Source organism: Macaca mulatta, chromosome 3 (genome assembly GCF_049350105.2).
Source record: "Macaca mulatta isolate MMU2019108-1 chromosome 3, T2T-MMU8v2.0, whole genome shotgun sequence".
Classification (NCBI taxonomy): Eukaryota; Metazoa; Chordata; class Mammalia; order Primates; family Cercopithecidae; genus Macaca; species Macaca mulatta.
The window spans coordinates 10,461,934-10,476,996 of NC_133408.1; the positions used below are offsets into that span (position 1 = coordinate 10,461,934).

The window sequence follows — 15,063 nt, forward strand, 5'->3', positions numbered from 1 at the left end:
AGTGGAAGGTCACCCTCTAATTTTTATAACCTATTTTTTTTTTTTTTTTTTTGAGACGGAGTCTCGCTCTGCCGCCCAGGTTGGAGTACAGTGGCCGGATCTCAGCTCACTGCAAGCTCCGCCTCCCAGGTTTACGCCATTCTCCTGCCTCAGTCTCCCGAGTAGCTGGGACTACAGGCGCCCGCCACCTCACCCGGCTAGTTTTTTTTTTGTATTTTTAGTAGAGACGGGGTTTCACCGTGTTAGCCAGGATGGTCTCGATCTCCTGACCTCGTGATCCGCCCGTCTCGGCCTCCCAAAGTGCTGGGATTACAGGCTTGAGCCACCGCGCCCGGCCTATAACCTATTATATTGAAATAATTTTAGGCTTACAAAATAGTAGAGAGAGTTCTTTGAACCTTCACCCAGCTTCCTCTAATGCTAACATCTTACACAACCGTGGATTTACCAAAACTAACATTGGTGCAACATTATTATTATTATTGTTATTTGTTTATTTTTTGAGACAGTCTTGCTCTGTTGCCCAGGTTGGAGTGCAGTGGTGCGATCTCCGCTCACTGCAAGCTCTGCCTCCCGGGTTCACGCCATTCTCCTGCCTCAGCCTCCCGAGAAGCTCGGACTACAGGCGCCCGCCACCTCGCCCGGCTAATTTTCTTGTATTTTTAGTAGAGACGGGGTTTCACCGTGTTCACCAGGATGGTCTCGATCTCCTGACCTTGTGATCTGCCCGTCTCGGCCTCCCAAGTAGCTGAGCGTCACTGAGTGACTGAGCGTCACTGCTGGAGGTCACTGCTGAACCATGTGGGAGAATGGGGTCACCAAGGAAGAGAACATAGAGGAGGTCAGAAGTTGGGGGCAGAGACTCACTTATGGCTGACGGTTGAGAGAAGGGTTAGAGACAGAGGCACAGAACTTGGATGTGCTGGTTCGCAAGGGCTGCTGTAACTAAGTACTGCAGACTGGGGCTACGACAACAGACATTCATTTCCTGAGTTCTGGAAGCTAGAAGTCCAAGATGAAGGTGTGGGCGGGCTTGGTTTCTCCTGAGGCTTCTCTCTTTGGCTTGGAGATGGCTGTCTTTTCCCTTTGTCCTCACAGGATTGTCCCCCTGTGCATGTCTGTGTCTAATCTCCTCTCCTTATAAGGACACCAGTCATAACAGATTAGGGCCCACCCTGGTGACCTCATTGTACCTTAATGACTATTTTAAAGTCCCTGTCTCCTGATGCAGTCCCAGTCTGAGGTACTGGGGGTTAGAACTTCAACATTAGAATTTGAGGGGACACAGTTCAGCCCATCAACACAGGAACAGAAGCAGAATATTGAATTTTTAAAAAACCCAAGGGAAGAGTTTCAGAAAGGCCAGAGGCTGGCAATGGCTTGTTTGTTCTTAGACATGCCCTTGCCTCCTGCCGCCGCTCTCTCTCCTGTGGTCCACAGGGAGGTTCCTGGAGGCTCTTCTGCTGTGGGGCCTGTGGTGAGGTTTGGCCACATGGCGTTGGGCTGGAGGTGTGGAGTGCCTACAGTATTTTTCCACCTTCTTCCTCTGCCGATGTCTCCAGCAGCAGTTGTTTCTCTGTGGCTCCATCTCTCACGGCACCAATCTGTGGGTTCCAGCTTCCACCAGGGGACCCTGGATCCTGGGTGATGGTAACCTGACCTGTGCTGTGTGCCCTCAGCCCTGCAGAGGGGTTGTGGCCATCTGCTCTTTCTATTCCCTGGGTTGCCTCACTGTCCCTTCTCTGGTGTCTGTCTACTTATTTATTTCAGACAGAGTTCCACTCTTGTTGCCCAGGCTGGAGTGCAATGGCGCGATCTCGGCTCACTGCAACCTCCACCTCCCAGGTTCAAGCTATTCTCCTGCCTCAGCCTCCCAAGTAGCTGGGATTACAGGCGCCTACCACCACGCCTGCTTAATGTTTTGTATTTTTAGTAGAGATGGTGTTTCACCATGTTGGCCAGCTGGTCTCGAACTCCTGACCTCAGGTGATCCACCCGCCTCAGCCTCCCGAAGTGCTGGGATTGCAGGCGTGAGCCACTGCGCCCTCCCTTGTCTGCTGTTTTAGCACCTTTATCATGTTGTAGCCAACTCTGCATGAAATCCCCTCTGAATAGTAGTTTTTGTTGATTGGTAGAAATAGCATGGTCAGGAGTGCCAGGTACTGCAGAAAGATGGAAGGGATGGAAATGGAAAGTGGTCAGATCTTTGAGCAATGGGGGTAGAGCCCAGAATTCCTGGGCTTGAGAAGGAGATTTTTGGCAAACCAATGGGTGTGTACCAATTGTCACGAAGGTCTTAATTTGGACCTACTTTGAGACAGTACTTTTTCATGTTTATCATGCAGCTGGGTACAGTCTGTTTTTGAAGTGCTTTTTCGGCTTTAGCTGTCTTCCTTTTTTGGTTTTCTGACTTTTCCTCATTGATTTGGAGTTCTTTGTATATTCTAGATATGAATCCTTCATCAGTTATGTGTGTGACAAATACCTATTCTTAATCTAGAGCTGCTAAAAAAAAAAAAAAAAAGAAAAATAGACAGGGTCTTTCTCTGTCGCCCAGGCTGGAGACCAGTGGTGTGATCACAGCTCACTGAAGCCTTGACCTCCTGGGCTCAAGTGATCCTCCTACCTCAGCCTCCTGAGAAGCTGTCACCACAGGCATGCACCACCATGCTTGGCTAATTAACATATATATGTATTTTTTCTTTTTTTGTAGAGATGGGTTTTCCCTATGTTGTCCAGGCTGGTCATGAACTTCTGGACTCAAGTGATCCTCCCACTTTGGCCTCCCAAACTGTTGGGATTACAGGCATGAGCCACTGTGTCTGCCCCCAAGTCCTTCTTAATTTAAATTTCCTTTTTATACATTTCGGTTGCCTGATTATATAATTCTTATCAATCTAGCAGATTCAGTATATTAATATGGCAAACCTAATAATATTCCCTTAGATGTTTCAATACTATTAATAAACTCAGTAAGATTTCAATATAAAAGTACCCATTTCAAATTAGTTATAAGAATGTACTTAGAACAGCCACATAGTCTAACACACTTCAAGTATATGTAAGACCAAAAATATGCATAGATTCCTTATTAATCCAGAAATATAAATCTATGGCTTTGCTTCTTTCAAGCCTTTCTATATGTAACTCAGTTTTATTGGATGAGGAGATGGATGCTGTACAGTTACTGTCCTAGTTAACCGAGGCCATCGTCCGTCAGAGATTTCGCTGGGTTTCTTTCCTCAGTCTTTAAGGAGACAGTGAATCCTACTTATTGTCATTCTGTCAACAATTCTGAAATCTCAAGGAGGGTGAGGCCAGACACGACACATGCCTGTAATCCCAATGCTTTGGGAGGCTGAGGCCGGAGGACAGCTTGAGGACAGGGGTTCAAGAGCAGTCTGGGTGGCAGGGCAAGACCCTGTCTTTTAAAATAATAATAAAAAAATTAAATTCAAAAGAAGGAAAATGATCTCTTAGCCTCTTTTAATTGAAGTTACAACATTATTTACCTCTGTTTGCTCATAGAAGTCTGTAGCTGCCACACAGACTGATAAATTCTCAGGATAAATTTAATTTTTACAATCTTTGGAACTAATAAAATCTTGTACCATGTCCTGTTTTTAGGCTGATCCAACTCTGAAGGAGTCTTAAACTAGATGTGATGAGCTTTGGTTTTCTCCTGCAACTCTGTGCTTCGGAATCTCAGCTTTAGGGTCTTTGTATTGATGCCCTCTTGGGTCGCAAACAACCTTCTAAAGGAAGAATTTGCAATCTACTAATCTTTATCAATACAATAAATGAATCAATAATACAAACATACCCAAATAACGAGACTCAGCAGTAACACATTTTCTCCTACGTTCTTTTAGAATGTTTAAATTTTATTGAGGATGACCATGGATTTTATGGCTCTTCATTGTTTTCTTTTTTTGTTTGGAGATGGAGTCTTTCTGTCACCCAGGCTTGAATGCAGTGGTGTGATCTCGGCTCACTGCAACCTCTGCCTCCTGGGCTCAAATGATTCTCCTGGTTCAGCCTCCCGAGTAGCTGGGACTACAGGTGTATGCCACTGCACCTGGCTAATTTTTGTATTTTTAGTAGAGATGGGGTTTTGCCATGTGGTGTTGAACTCTTGATTTCAGGTGATCTACCCGCCTCGGTCTCCCAGAGTTGTAGGATTACAAGCGTGAGCCACCACGCCCAGCCGGCTCTTGAAAATTGGGTACCTTCATAATTGGGTGTATTTCAATTTGATACTCAAATCGTCCTGATTTGGCTACTGGAAGCATTTCTGGCTTGTCTCCTGCATCCTTCTGCCTGGCCCTGTTTTTCTTTGAAGCTTCCCCTGCTTCCTAGCATAAGATGTTCTGGCTTATCCGGTATCTCCTGAACACCAGAATCAGTGATTTCTCCAAGGATTTCTAGTTCCCTGTAACGAGGAGAAGAAAACCTGTTAAAGAATCTGAGCACTGAGGTGCATTTTGAGGTAAGGCTACTCTGAGGCCATCTCAGTGAACAGAGCTAGAAAAGATAATTATTTTCCTCTTAAAGACATGAGTTCAAATGAATATTTCCAATAGTTCAAGATGTTCTAATTTAAATTCTTTGATGCTCTAAATATTATCTACTTTTCTTTTTATTTTGATTAACAAAATAAAATTACTTTTTGTTTGATTTGACAACATGATTGTTCCAAAAACAAGAACATATTAATATACATATTAAAGTTACTGAATAGAGATCAAGATTTTCTATATTGTTCCTTGGTTTTTAGAAAGTATCCCAGGCTGGGCACGGTGGCTCACGCTTGTAATCCTGGTACTTTGGGAGGCCGAGGCGGGTAGATTGCTTGAATTCAGGGGTTCGGGACAAGCCTGGGCAACATGGCGAAATCCTGTCTGTACAAAAAAAGTACAAAAATTAGCCAGGCGGCCGGGCGCGGTGGCTCAAGCCTGTAATCCCAGCACTTTGGGAGGCCGAGACGGGCGGATCACGAGGTCAGGAGATCGAGACCATCCTGGCTAACACGGTGAAACCCCGTCTCTACTAAAAATACAAAAAACTAGCCGGGCGAGGTGGCGGCGCCTGTAGTCCCAGCTACTCGGGAGGCTGAGGCAGGAGAATGGCGGGAACCCGGGAGGCGGAGCTTGCAGTGAGCTGAGATCCGGCCACTGCACTCCAGCCCGGGCGGCAGAGCGAGACTCCGTCTCAAAAATTAGCCAGGCGTGGTGGCATGTGCCTGTAATCCCACAACTTTGGGAGGCTGAGGTGGGCAGATGGCTTGAGCTCAGGAATTGGGAACCAGCCTGGGCAACGTGGTGAAATCTTGTCTCTACAAAAAATACAAAAATTAGCCAAGTGTGGTGGCTCATGCCTATAATCCTAACACTTTGGGAAACTGAGGAGGGAGGATTGCTTGAGCCCAAGAGGTTGAGGCTGCAGTGTGCCAGGATCGCACCACTGCCCTCCAACCTGGGTGACATAGCAAGACCTTGTCTCAAAAACAAACAAAATAAATAATCCTTCTCAGCTCAGGCCATTTGACTGATGAGAATTCTGAATACTCTCCAAGTTCAAACAGGTACTGAGTTAATGTCAGTATAATAGGCTTTCCCTGGGGAAGTTCTGTCATGTATTTAATGGGGGATAGGACAGTAAATACTCTACTCTCTCTCGTCCCCAAACTATTATTCCCAGGGCATGCTTTCCTAAGGGCAAGAAACTAGAGACTTCTTGAGTCTGTGGAGACTTTTCCTATAGAAAGCCAGTCGTGTTGATGGGTTTCAGAGGTGGTCTTCAGTGGCTAGCTGGTTCACTCTTCTTCCTTTCTGCAGTGTTCATATAAATGACAAAGTCTTCATTCTAAATCCCTGGTCTGGCCAGGCAAAGTGGCTCACGCCTATAATCCCAGCACATTGGGAGGCCAAGGTGGGAGGATCACCTGAGGTTAGGAGTTTGAGACCAGCCTGGCCAACATGGTGAATACACAAAAATACACAAATTAGCCAGGTGTGGTGGCACGTGCTTGTAATCCCAGCTACTCGGGAGGCTGAGGCAGGAGAATCACTTGAACTCGGGAGGTGGAGGTTGCAGTGAGCCGAGATCATGCCGTACTCCAGCCTGGGCGAGTGAGACATCATCTAAAAAAAAAAAAACCCTAGTCTGTGGTCTTATTTTCCACATCATTTTGGAAATGTCTTATTAGAGTCTAGAGTAGCCCAGACCCAGGGAATGACAGAGGAAGATGTTAGCAGTGCTTCTCTAACTTTAACGTGTTTGTGAGTCTCCTGGGATTTTGTTAAAATGCAGACGCTGATTCGGGGTTGGGTGGAGCCTAGGATTCCGCATTTCCAGCGAGCTTCCAAGTGATGCTGCTGCTCCTGCTCTAAGGACCACACCTTGAGCAGTGAGGGACTACAGGATGAGGATTAGGTACATACACATTAATATCCCTTGATGTATTTTTTTGCATCCTTCCCCTATTCCTTTGTTATGTGGGGATGATGAAACTCAGCTCTATCCTTGACCTTTGCAAAATGAAGTCATTTTAGGGTGGTATCATAAACAGAGCTTGTTGTGTGATTGTTTCACTTCTCACTGTGACCTTCATATCTTCCTCCCTCTATTCCTTCCCCAGGCGTGAATGGTATCAGTACTCTTCAATGCAAGGGTCAGCTCATGTTGAACCATGGTGGTATGTAGGATAAAATGTGTTACTGCTGAGTCTCGTTATTTGGGTATGTTTGTATTATTGATTCATTTATTGTATTGATAAAGATTAGTAGATTGCAAATTCTTCCTTTAGAAGGTTGTTTGCGACCCAAGAGGGCATCGATACAAAGACCCCCATGCTTTTAACCTAGAACTGGTATACAGGATTGACCACAAAATGTAATTTTCCCATGATGTATTCTGAGACCATATCTTGAAACACCTAAGGAATGGTAAACCTGGAAAATTCCTATTGGCCAGGTGGAGTTATGGTACCTGTGGGAAGGTGTGGTCTCAAAACCCTTAGGGAATTTGGAAAAACTGGAGATGTTGGTGACCTTCAGATAGAAGAGATGACCTCTCCATACCTAGCAGGGGTGGGGAGTGGTCCTTATAGCCATAATTCAGCAAACTTCAAGAAAGCTATTTGAAAGGTTGTTCAGTGAAACATTTAGGACTTATCACTGTTGAGCACTTTTCATTTTCAAATTCCTGACTTGTAGCCCTGTGTTGTCCTGGAGTGGCCGAATCTCTCCTCAGAGAGAACTGCACATCCTTCTCCAGTGACACAATTTTAAGGTCTTGTTACCATGCAGGAACCCACTTCCTAGCTGCTACTGTCCTGTAGAGAAGTGTAGGATATGGCTTTAGTCCTGTTCATCACTTACTGTTTTTCTTCTATTTCTGGTCCACAGAGATGCTTGCTTTTGGGCCCAGTTATTTCTTTTTGGATTTTTCTCTTTTAAAAATCTATTGCTATATGCAATGGGGGAAATTTACTATGTTATCTAACCAAAAGTCTGAAGTTCTGGGAGTGGGTATTCTATGCAGCTATTTTAAAGCAGATGAACAAATGGTCAAGGTACTTTAAAAATCTATCTTTATGGCTAGGCGCTGTGGCTCACACTTGTAATCCCAGCACTTTGGGAGATCCAGACAGGAGTTTGACTGCTTGAGACCAGGAGTTTGAGACTAGCCTGGGTGACACAGCGAGACCCTGTCTCTATGAAAAATAATTTTAAAAAAATTAGCTGGGCATGGTGGCCAGGAGGATCACTTCAGCTCAGAGTTTGAAGCCGCAGTGAGCTATGATTATACCACTGCATTCCAGCCTGGGTGACAGAACCAGACCTTGTCTCTTAAAAAAAAAATCTAGCTGGGCGCAGTGGCCCACGCCTATAATCCCAGCACTTTGGGAGGCAGAGGCGGGTGGATCACCTGAGGTCGGGAGTTCAAGACCACCCCTGGCCAACATGGTGAAACCCCCTCTCTACTAAAGATACAAACATTAGCCGGGCATGGTGGCAGGTACCTGTAATCCCAGCTACTTGGGAGGCTGAGGCAGGAGAATGGCGTGAACCCAGGAGGCGAAGGTTGCAGTGAGCCGAGATTGCACCACTGCACTCCAGCCTGGGCGACAGAGTGAGACTCTGTCTCAAAAACAAAAACTATCGTTGGATTAAGACATGGATGTGGTATACATGACTGCTTTTGCTGCATCTTGCCATCTGCTTGCAGTGAGGGCCAGAATAGGAAGCCACTCGATGGAATTGTTTGCTGTGCTTCAGGGCTGTTCAGAACACGTTCTTTACATAATGCCTTTTAAAGAAATGAGGTTCTATGGAAGAAGCCTCTATGTCAGGACTAATTATGCTTCCCTTGGAGACAAGAACACCAAATCATGGTGATGTTTTCCTTTTCCCACTGGTGTTAGGATGCTTACAGTCAAACTGGTGATCCACATGTAGCAAGAACACCATAGCGAGCCTTCCTGGCACAGCCTTTTTAGAGGCAGCCTTTTTGGTGCTTATCTGTCTTCGATTCTGTTTCCTGCCCTTATTTTAAAAAACATTATTGCATCCCGTGAATGTATGTGATTGACCTTAAAATCTTTTGCATGAAGGCTTAGTGCAATTTAATAAAAACGGCCTTATTTTCCCAAATGGACTGGGTAGCGGCTGTGTGAGCGCTCTGGGACTCCGGGTGTGGTGCTGGTTAGTAAACGTTGGCCTTGAACATAGGCAGAGCCCCCTCCTCAATCCGCCTCCCACTCCTCCAAGGAAGGGAGGCTGGACTTGGCTTAAACAGGTCGGGCAGCCACTGGAGCCTCCCCTCCCCCGCATCCACAACCTACCCATCCCACTCCACAGCCCAGGCGCGGCCCCTCACCCCGGCCTTCACCCCCTCCTGAGCCCCCTCCCCGGGTGCAGCCACTGACCCCGGTGCACACCCCCCACCCCGCCGCTGCCCCTCGCCGCCGCCACCAGCCCTGGGCACGGCCTCCGAAGCTCCTCATCACACACCCCGGCGCGGCCTCCCCGCTCCCCCGCCCCTCCCGCCGCAGCCTCCACTTGCCCGCGTCACCCTCCGGGTCCCCGCCTCCCCCGCCTCCCCCGCCTCCCCCGCCGTCCCCACCCCCGCGCCGCCCGGCCCGGGAGGGTGGCGCGGCCCTTCCGGCCGGGGCGGGGCCGGCCCTGGGGCGCTGGGGAGGGCGGGCTCGCCCTGCCAGCGGCGCGGCCATGCTCATCACGCTGTGCTACCTGTACCTGTGGGCGCGCTGGGGTCGCCGGCCGGCTGAGCTCGTGCGCGCCACGGTGCGGCGGCTGCGCGCCTCGCGCTGCTCCTTCACCTTCTGCGGCGCGGCTGCGCAGCCCCCCGGCGCCCGCGTGTGCCTGAGCCGCGGCGGCCGCGTCTTCTGCGTCAGCGACAGCCAGGTGGGCGGGCCAGGAGGGCGGGCGACCCGGGCCCCGCGAGCCGGAAGTGCCCCCGTCCCTGCGCCTCGTCCCCGCCGAGAGCCCGGGAGTTCAGGAGCCCCGGGGTGGCGTCCTTAGTGCGGCCTGTGCGGCCCGGGAGGGATGGGTACCCCGGGGCCCAGAGAGAGGCCGGAGGTGCGGGACTCGGACCACGGACCCTGTCGCCTCTTCCCGGTCAGCGGGGCGGTGCGTGGACGCGTGACTCTAGGCGCGCACCTGTGAGGACGTGAGCTGTGGATTGGCAGCCGGACGCCAGCAGCGCCCACCTGTGGTCGCCCCCGACCTCCTTTCCCATCCTTGGAGCCGGCGTTTGGGTGACTGTGAACCAGGAAAGACAGCTGTGGCCGGCCGGGAGCCGTGGCTTATGCCTGTAATCCCTGCATTTTGGGAGGCCCAGGAGGGAGGATATCTTTGAGCCCAGGAGACGGAGACCAGCCTGGGCAACATAGCTAGACCCCTCTCTACAAAAAGCAAACAAACTTAAGTCGGTGTGGTGGCACGCACCTGTAGTCCCAGCTACTAGGGAGGGTGAGGCGGGAGTGTCACTTGAGCCCGGGAGGTTCACTTGAGTCCCGGAGGTTGAAGCCACAGTGAGCCATTGCACTCCAGTCTGGGTGACAAAGCAAGACCCTGTCTTAAGAAAAAAAAAGATCTCAAACAAAAAACTCCCAAATGTGTCATCAGCTTTTTGTCAGATGTCTCCAAAATATAAAAAACTGCACTTTCCCCTCTCCGTCTTCTGTCAGTTGCATTATTCACCAACTTGGGCACGCGAGTGATGGTCTTTGTGTCCTTTAAGTTTCAGTTGACACTCAGCCTTTGTTTGTTTTGACCCAATACTTAGGATGGTGGTTATGTGTTCCGCCCACTCTGTCACCTACATTGTGACTTGGGCCAGTCAATTAATCTCTGTAAAAAGTCTGCTGCCTTGCTGTAAAGGGAACAATAGATCTTTCCATTCAGCTGTTTTTGGAAATGGGCTTGGTTTCACAGTGCAGTACTGCACAAAATTTCATGGACATCGGGAGCATTGTTCTCAGTATTTAAACATGTTTTGCTTTTAATCAGTTTCTTGTCCCTTTCCTCTGCTTTCTGGAATATTGCCTCACTTTTAGCCTTAAAATGACGTTTTCTGCTGTGTCACACCATAAAACCCCTGTGGGAAATTGAATCTTATCTAAGGTTTGAACATTGCCTGGAGGCTATGCTTAGATAAGGGATGAAATTGTGCCACTAGCAAATAAAAAATACTCTTTTTTGTTAGTACTATGTATGTATTACGACACACTGAATATGAATGACTGTTTTCTCAGGTCCCTCAAGGTACTAGTTATGCATATACAATGTATGGCTTAGAGCGGTGGGAATTAACCTGATTGAGAAAGATGACTCAGTAAAATGGGAAAAAATTGAGGGGTGAGCTTTTTGTAGTAGTTTCCAAATTGGATCAATTACTTTTGGGATTTAGGTCAGAATAGAAATTTTGGACACATGAAAACATTGAGATGGGAATGTCTGATTTTCTTGGACAGTTGTGGTTTTGAATATTTTCATGTCTCTGCTGGTCTTCTGTTAACTACACTAACCATAACTAGTGGTTTTCAGCCCTTGCCTACCTGTGCAGGCCGGAGTAGGAGTGGCTGGTGCTTTCAGGGATTCTGCAACTCTGCTTTCTCACTCTGCACAGTAAGCTTTGCCTACAGATTTGGTTAGATATTGCTGCATCATTTCCTAGTTTTCTGGACTAGATGGGACTGCCATGCTCTGCGTCCCTTGCCTTTAAATCACAGTTCCTATTCTAGTTCGTATCTTTTTCCTCTTAGGAAATTAGCTTGTTTAGCAAAGCAGCTTGACCTGAAATAGAACATTTAATGGTGGTTGGGTTTCAGCTGCGATGTTTAAGGTCTGCAGGTGGAAAGCTTGACCATTTATTTGTGGTTGGCTACTGTTATTTTGAGATTTAAAATATGATCAGGTGGATGATTTGGTGGATACCTCAGTCTACTTGGGTCTACTTTGATGGATACCTCAGTCTCCGTGGGCTGAAATAAGGACACACCTGAATCTCACGCCCGTATATTGAGATGGATCTCATTCTGTCACCCAGGCTGGAGTGCAGTGGCGCGATCTCGGCTCACAGCAATCTCCACCTCCCAAGTTCAAGTGATTCTCCTCCTTTGGCATCCTGAGCAGCTGGGATTACAGGCATGAGCCACCATGCCTGGCTAATTTTTGTATTTTTAGTAGAGACAGGGTTTCACCACAGTGATGGCCAGGCTAGTTTTGAACTCCTGACCTCAGGTGATCTGCCCACCTTGGCCTCCCAAAGTGCTGGGATTACAGGTGTGAGTCACCAAGCCTGGCCTGTTCTCATATGTTATACATTTAAAATCAAATGCATCAATACTGAATGTGTATGTTTATAATGGAATGCACTACAATCAATTGGTAGGTTTAACCAAAGATAGTTTATACAAATTGGCAATGTCAAGCTTTTTGACTGTTTAATATATGTTTAATATACACATTCTATGCTTGGATAAAGTGGACATGCTTTTTTTTTTTTTTTTTTTGAGATGGAGTTTTGCTCTTGTTGCCCAGGTTAGTGTGCAATGGCGCGATCTCGGCTCACCGCACCTCTGCCTCCCGGGCTCAAGCGATTCTCCTGCCTCAGCCTACCGAGTAGCTGGGATTACAGGCATGTACCACCACGCCTGGCTAATTTTGTATTTTTAGTAGAGATGGGGTTTCTTCATGTTGGTTGGTCTCCAATTCCCAACCTCAGGTGCCTCAGCCTTCCAAGGTGCTGGGATTACAGCCGTGAGCTACCGCGCCCGGCCTAAGTGGACATACTTTTTAACCACTATATTGATAATTATGTTTGCTGAGGGAGGGACAAATTCTTCCCTAAATTTTCATTCATTTAGTTCAACAGGTTTTTATCAAGCAGATTTGAACTGATAGGCAGCACAGTGGAGCCTGCCTAGTTACCTTTGTTCTGGGTGAATGGTGAAAGCCCCCTGCGTGCCCAGCTTAAATTTCATCTTTTTCTTCTCTGGCTATGCCCTGTATGTCAAAGCCTTTTAAAATCAATTTGCTATTTTTCTTAGAGACATTTCAGGAAAGAAAACAAGAGATAACTGGGTGTATCTGATTTGCTAACCAATCTTGATTCTAATCTTCTTTTTTAAAAACTACAATCACTCCTGACCGGAGTTTACATTCCATTAAAGTATGTCTGATTGCATCTCTGCATATGGTAAATGCCTTTCCCTGAAATAGCTTTTCTCTCTGGATTTGACTGCTGTGTGAGCATCCAGAGACTTGCACACTTCCCAGATCTCAGGGAGAGGAGCAGGGTTGATTTCACTATAAGGAAGGCGTAAAGAAAAACTGCCTTGTGCCCGTGCTGTGATGGCTGTAGGGAATGAAGGAACAGCCCTTTGGGCTTCTGTGAGTAAGGACTTTTTGTTGGTGGGTACGTACCTCTAGGCCTCCTCGCCTTTTTTTTTTTTTTTTTTTTTTTTTGAGATAGGGTCTCACTCTGTCACCCAAGGCTGGAGTGTAGTGGCATGATCTCAGCTCACTGCAACCTTGGGCTCCCAGGCTCAAGTGATCCTCCCACCTCAGCTTCCTGAGTAGCTGGGACTACAGGCCCCCATGCCCAACTCATTTTTTTGGTATGTTTTTGTAGAGATAAGGTTTCACCATGTTGGCAGGGCTGGTCTTGAACTCCTGGGCTCAAGCGATCCGCCCACCTTAGCCTCCCAAAGTGCTAGCATTACAGGTGTGAGCCACTGTGCTGGCCAGCCTCCTCATCTTTAAATGTACTTCCCAGTTAGCTACTATGTGCTAAGCAGTGAGGAATGGTGGGGATAAGCCCCGTTTCAGAATTCATTGCTTGAGAACAGTTGTCTAGAGATGTTAAAGCTGTCCTGAGTCACAGATGGGCTTTTGCAGGTGCTTAAATAGTCACAGCTAAACAAGAAACACAGGGTTCCTGTGGCCGACAGAGGAGCATCAGATAAGCTTATTTAGATGTTACTTGGAATTATAGGATAGGGTGTGTTTCAGAGGGGGTTGACATTTATGGCAGTTGTGGTGTGAAGTGACAATCTCATGTTTCTTTCCCTCTCTACAGTCCATTGAAGACTTGAACAAGTGGGCTCTATTTCTTGTGTCTCCTTTTATACTTGAAGCAGAACACATAGCATTTGTGACGGAGAGCATTTGGGTACAAAGTGAGAATTTACAGAGATCATCCTCTTCCTCAGAAACTGTGAGTACCATGTTTACTTGTGTCCCATAAGGAACTGATGTGTCTTAGTCAAAACCAAATTTGCTTTTTTTAAAATTTTTAATTATTTTTTCTGAGATAGTGTCTTGCTCTGTCACCCAGGCTGGAGTGCAGTGGTGTGATCTCGGCTCACTGGGACCTCCACCTCCTGGGTTCAAGTGATTCTCATGCCTCAGCCCCCGGCGTAGCTAGGACTACAGGCGTGCGCCACCGCACCGGGCTAATTTTTGTATTTTTAGTACAGACGGGGTTTTGCCATGTTGGCTAGGCTGGTCTTGAACTCCTGACCTCAAGTGATCCACCTGCCTCGGCCTCCCAAAGTGCTGGGATTACAGGCATGAGCTACCATGTCCGGCCTCAAATTTGTCTTTTTGTGAGTGCTCTTTCCTAGCCTTTGTGACCCCCTTTCTCTTTGAATATTTTGGGTTAACTATGTTAGTAAAATTATTTTCACCTGTTTCTTTTTATGTTTTTAATGCAGCTGCTAGAAAATGTTATTGTTCTTACTATTTTTCAGACAGGGTCTTACTGTGTCACCTAGGCTGGAGTACAGTGGCCATCATAGCTCACTGTAGCCTCAAACTCAGAGCTCAAGGGATCCTGCCTCCGTGGCCTCCCAAAATACTTGGATTAAAGATGTTAGCCTCCATGCCTGGTCACTGCTAGGAAAGTTAAAACCACTTGTGTGGCTTATGTTTGTGGCTCATGTTATATTTTTATTCAGCAGCACTCTCTCTCAGGTCATCTCGTCCATTCCTACAACATCTTGTTTCCTAAATCAACCTGAGTGGCTGGGGTATATCACCACCTACGCCCTAAACGTCTTTCCCTGAGTATTCTGAAAATACTTCAACCTCAGCCACATGTCCAAAATGAGTTGTGTTTGTATTCTTCTGCTTAAAAAAGAGAAAATCTCAAATTAACACGCCAGGCTGCTTTTCCTCGCACCTCCTCCTCGCTTCTGTGAAGTTACTAGTTCTAACAGCACTCCCTAAATTGTCAGCTCCGCTCCTTCATCTCCACTGCTCCTCTTTCCATCCTCATGTGCATTATCTTTTGTGTGAGCTGTGAAAATAGCCTGTCCCATGTCCCTTCCTTGGGCATTCCTCTTGATGGTCAGAGTTAGTCATTCTGGACCCACATCCAGTTGGGACACTGTTGCATAAGCTTTTGGTGGATGTCATCCCTCCAGGTGCAGTCCATGTCCTGAGGCTTATGGAGGTCTGACTCCAACCCACCCTTGCAGCTTCCTTCCCCTCACTTGTGGGTCCTCACCCGCCATTGTTCCCTGCCATGTAG

At 47.3% G+C, this 15,063-nt stretch overlaps 1 protein-coding gene and 1 long non-coding RNA gene across 17 annotated transcripts in view; one reads left to right on the plus strand and one right to left on the minus strand.

The window, feature by feature from the left end:
* Nucleotides 1–15,063, plus strand: part of HLCS (holocarboxylase synthetase) — a 247,618-nt gene that overhangs the window by 13,294 nt on the left and 219,261 nt on the right. For 8 of the 16 annotated variants that reach the window (XM_077995782.1, XM_015132912.3, XM_077995777.1 and 5 more), the window contains exon 2: nt 13,609–13,746. Coding sequence is in view for 4 of the 16 variants with exons in the window: in XM_001084173.5 (XP_001084173.3) it covers nt 9,234–9,428; nt 13,609–13,746 (333 nt within the window). In the remaining 12 variants the exon portion in view is untranslated. Of the gene's footprint in view, nt 1–9,147; nt 9,429–13,608; nt 13,747–15,063 lie in introns of those variants that run through there. The other 8 variants (XR_013414913.1, XR_013414914.1, XM_001084173.5 and 5 more) reach the window with 2 other exon arrangements.
* LOC144339656 (uncharacterized) lies at nt 650–9,388 on the minus strand. Its single transcript, XR_013414915.1, has 2 exons — nt 9,261–9,388; nt 650–2,162 (listed from the first exon to the last, which is right to left on the minus strand). It is a non-coding gene; the product is annotated as an uncharacterized LOC144339656 (long non-coding RNA).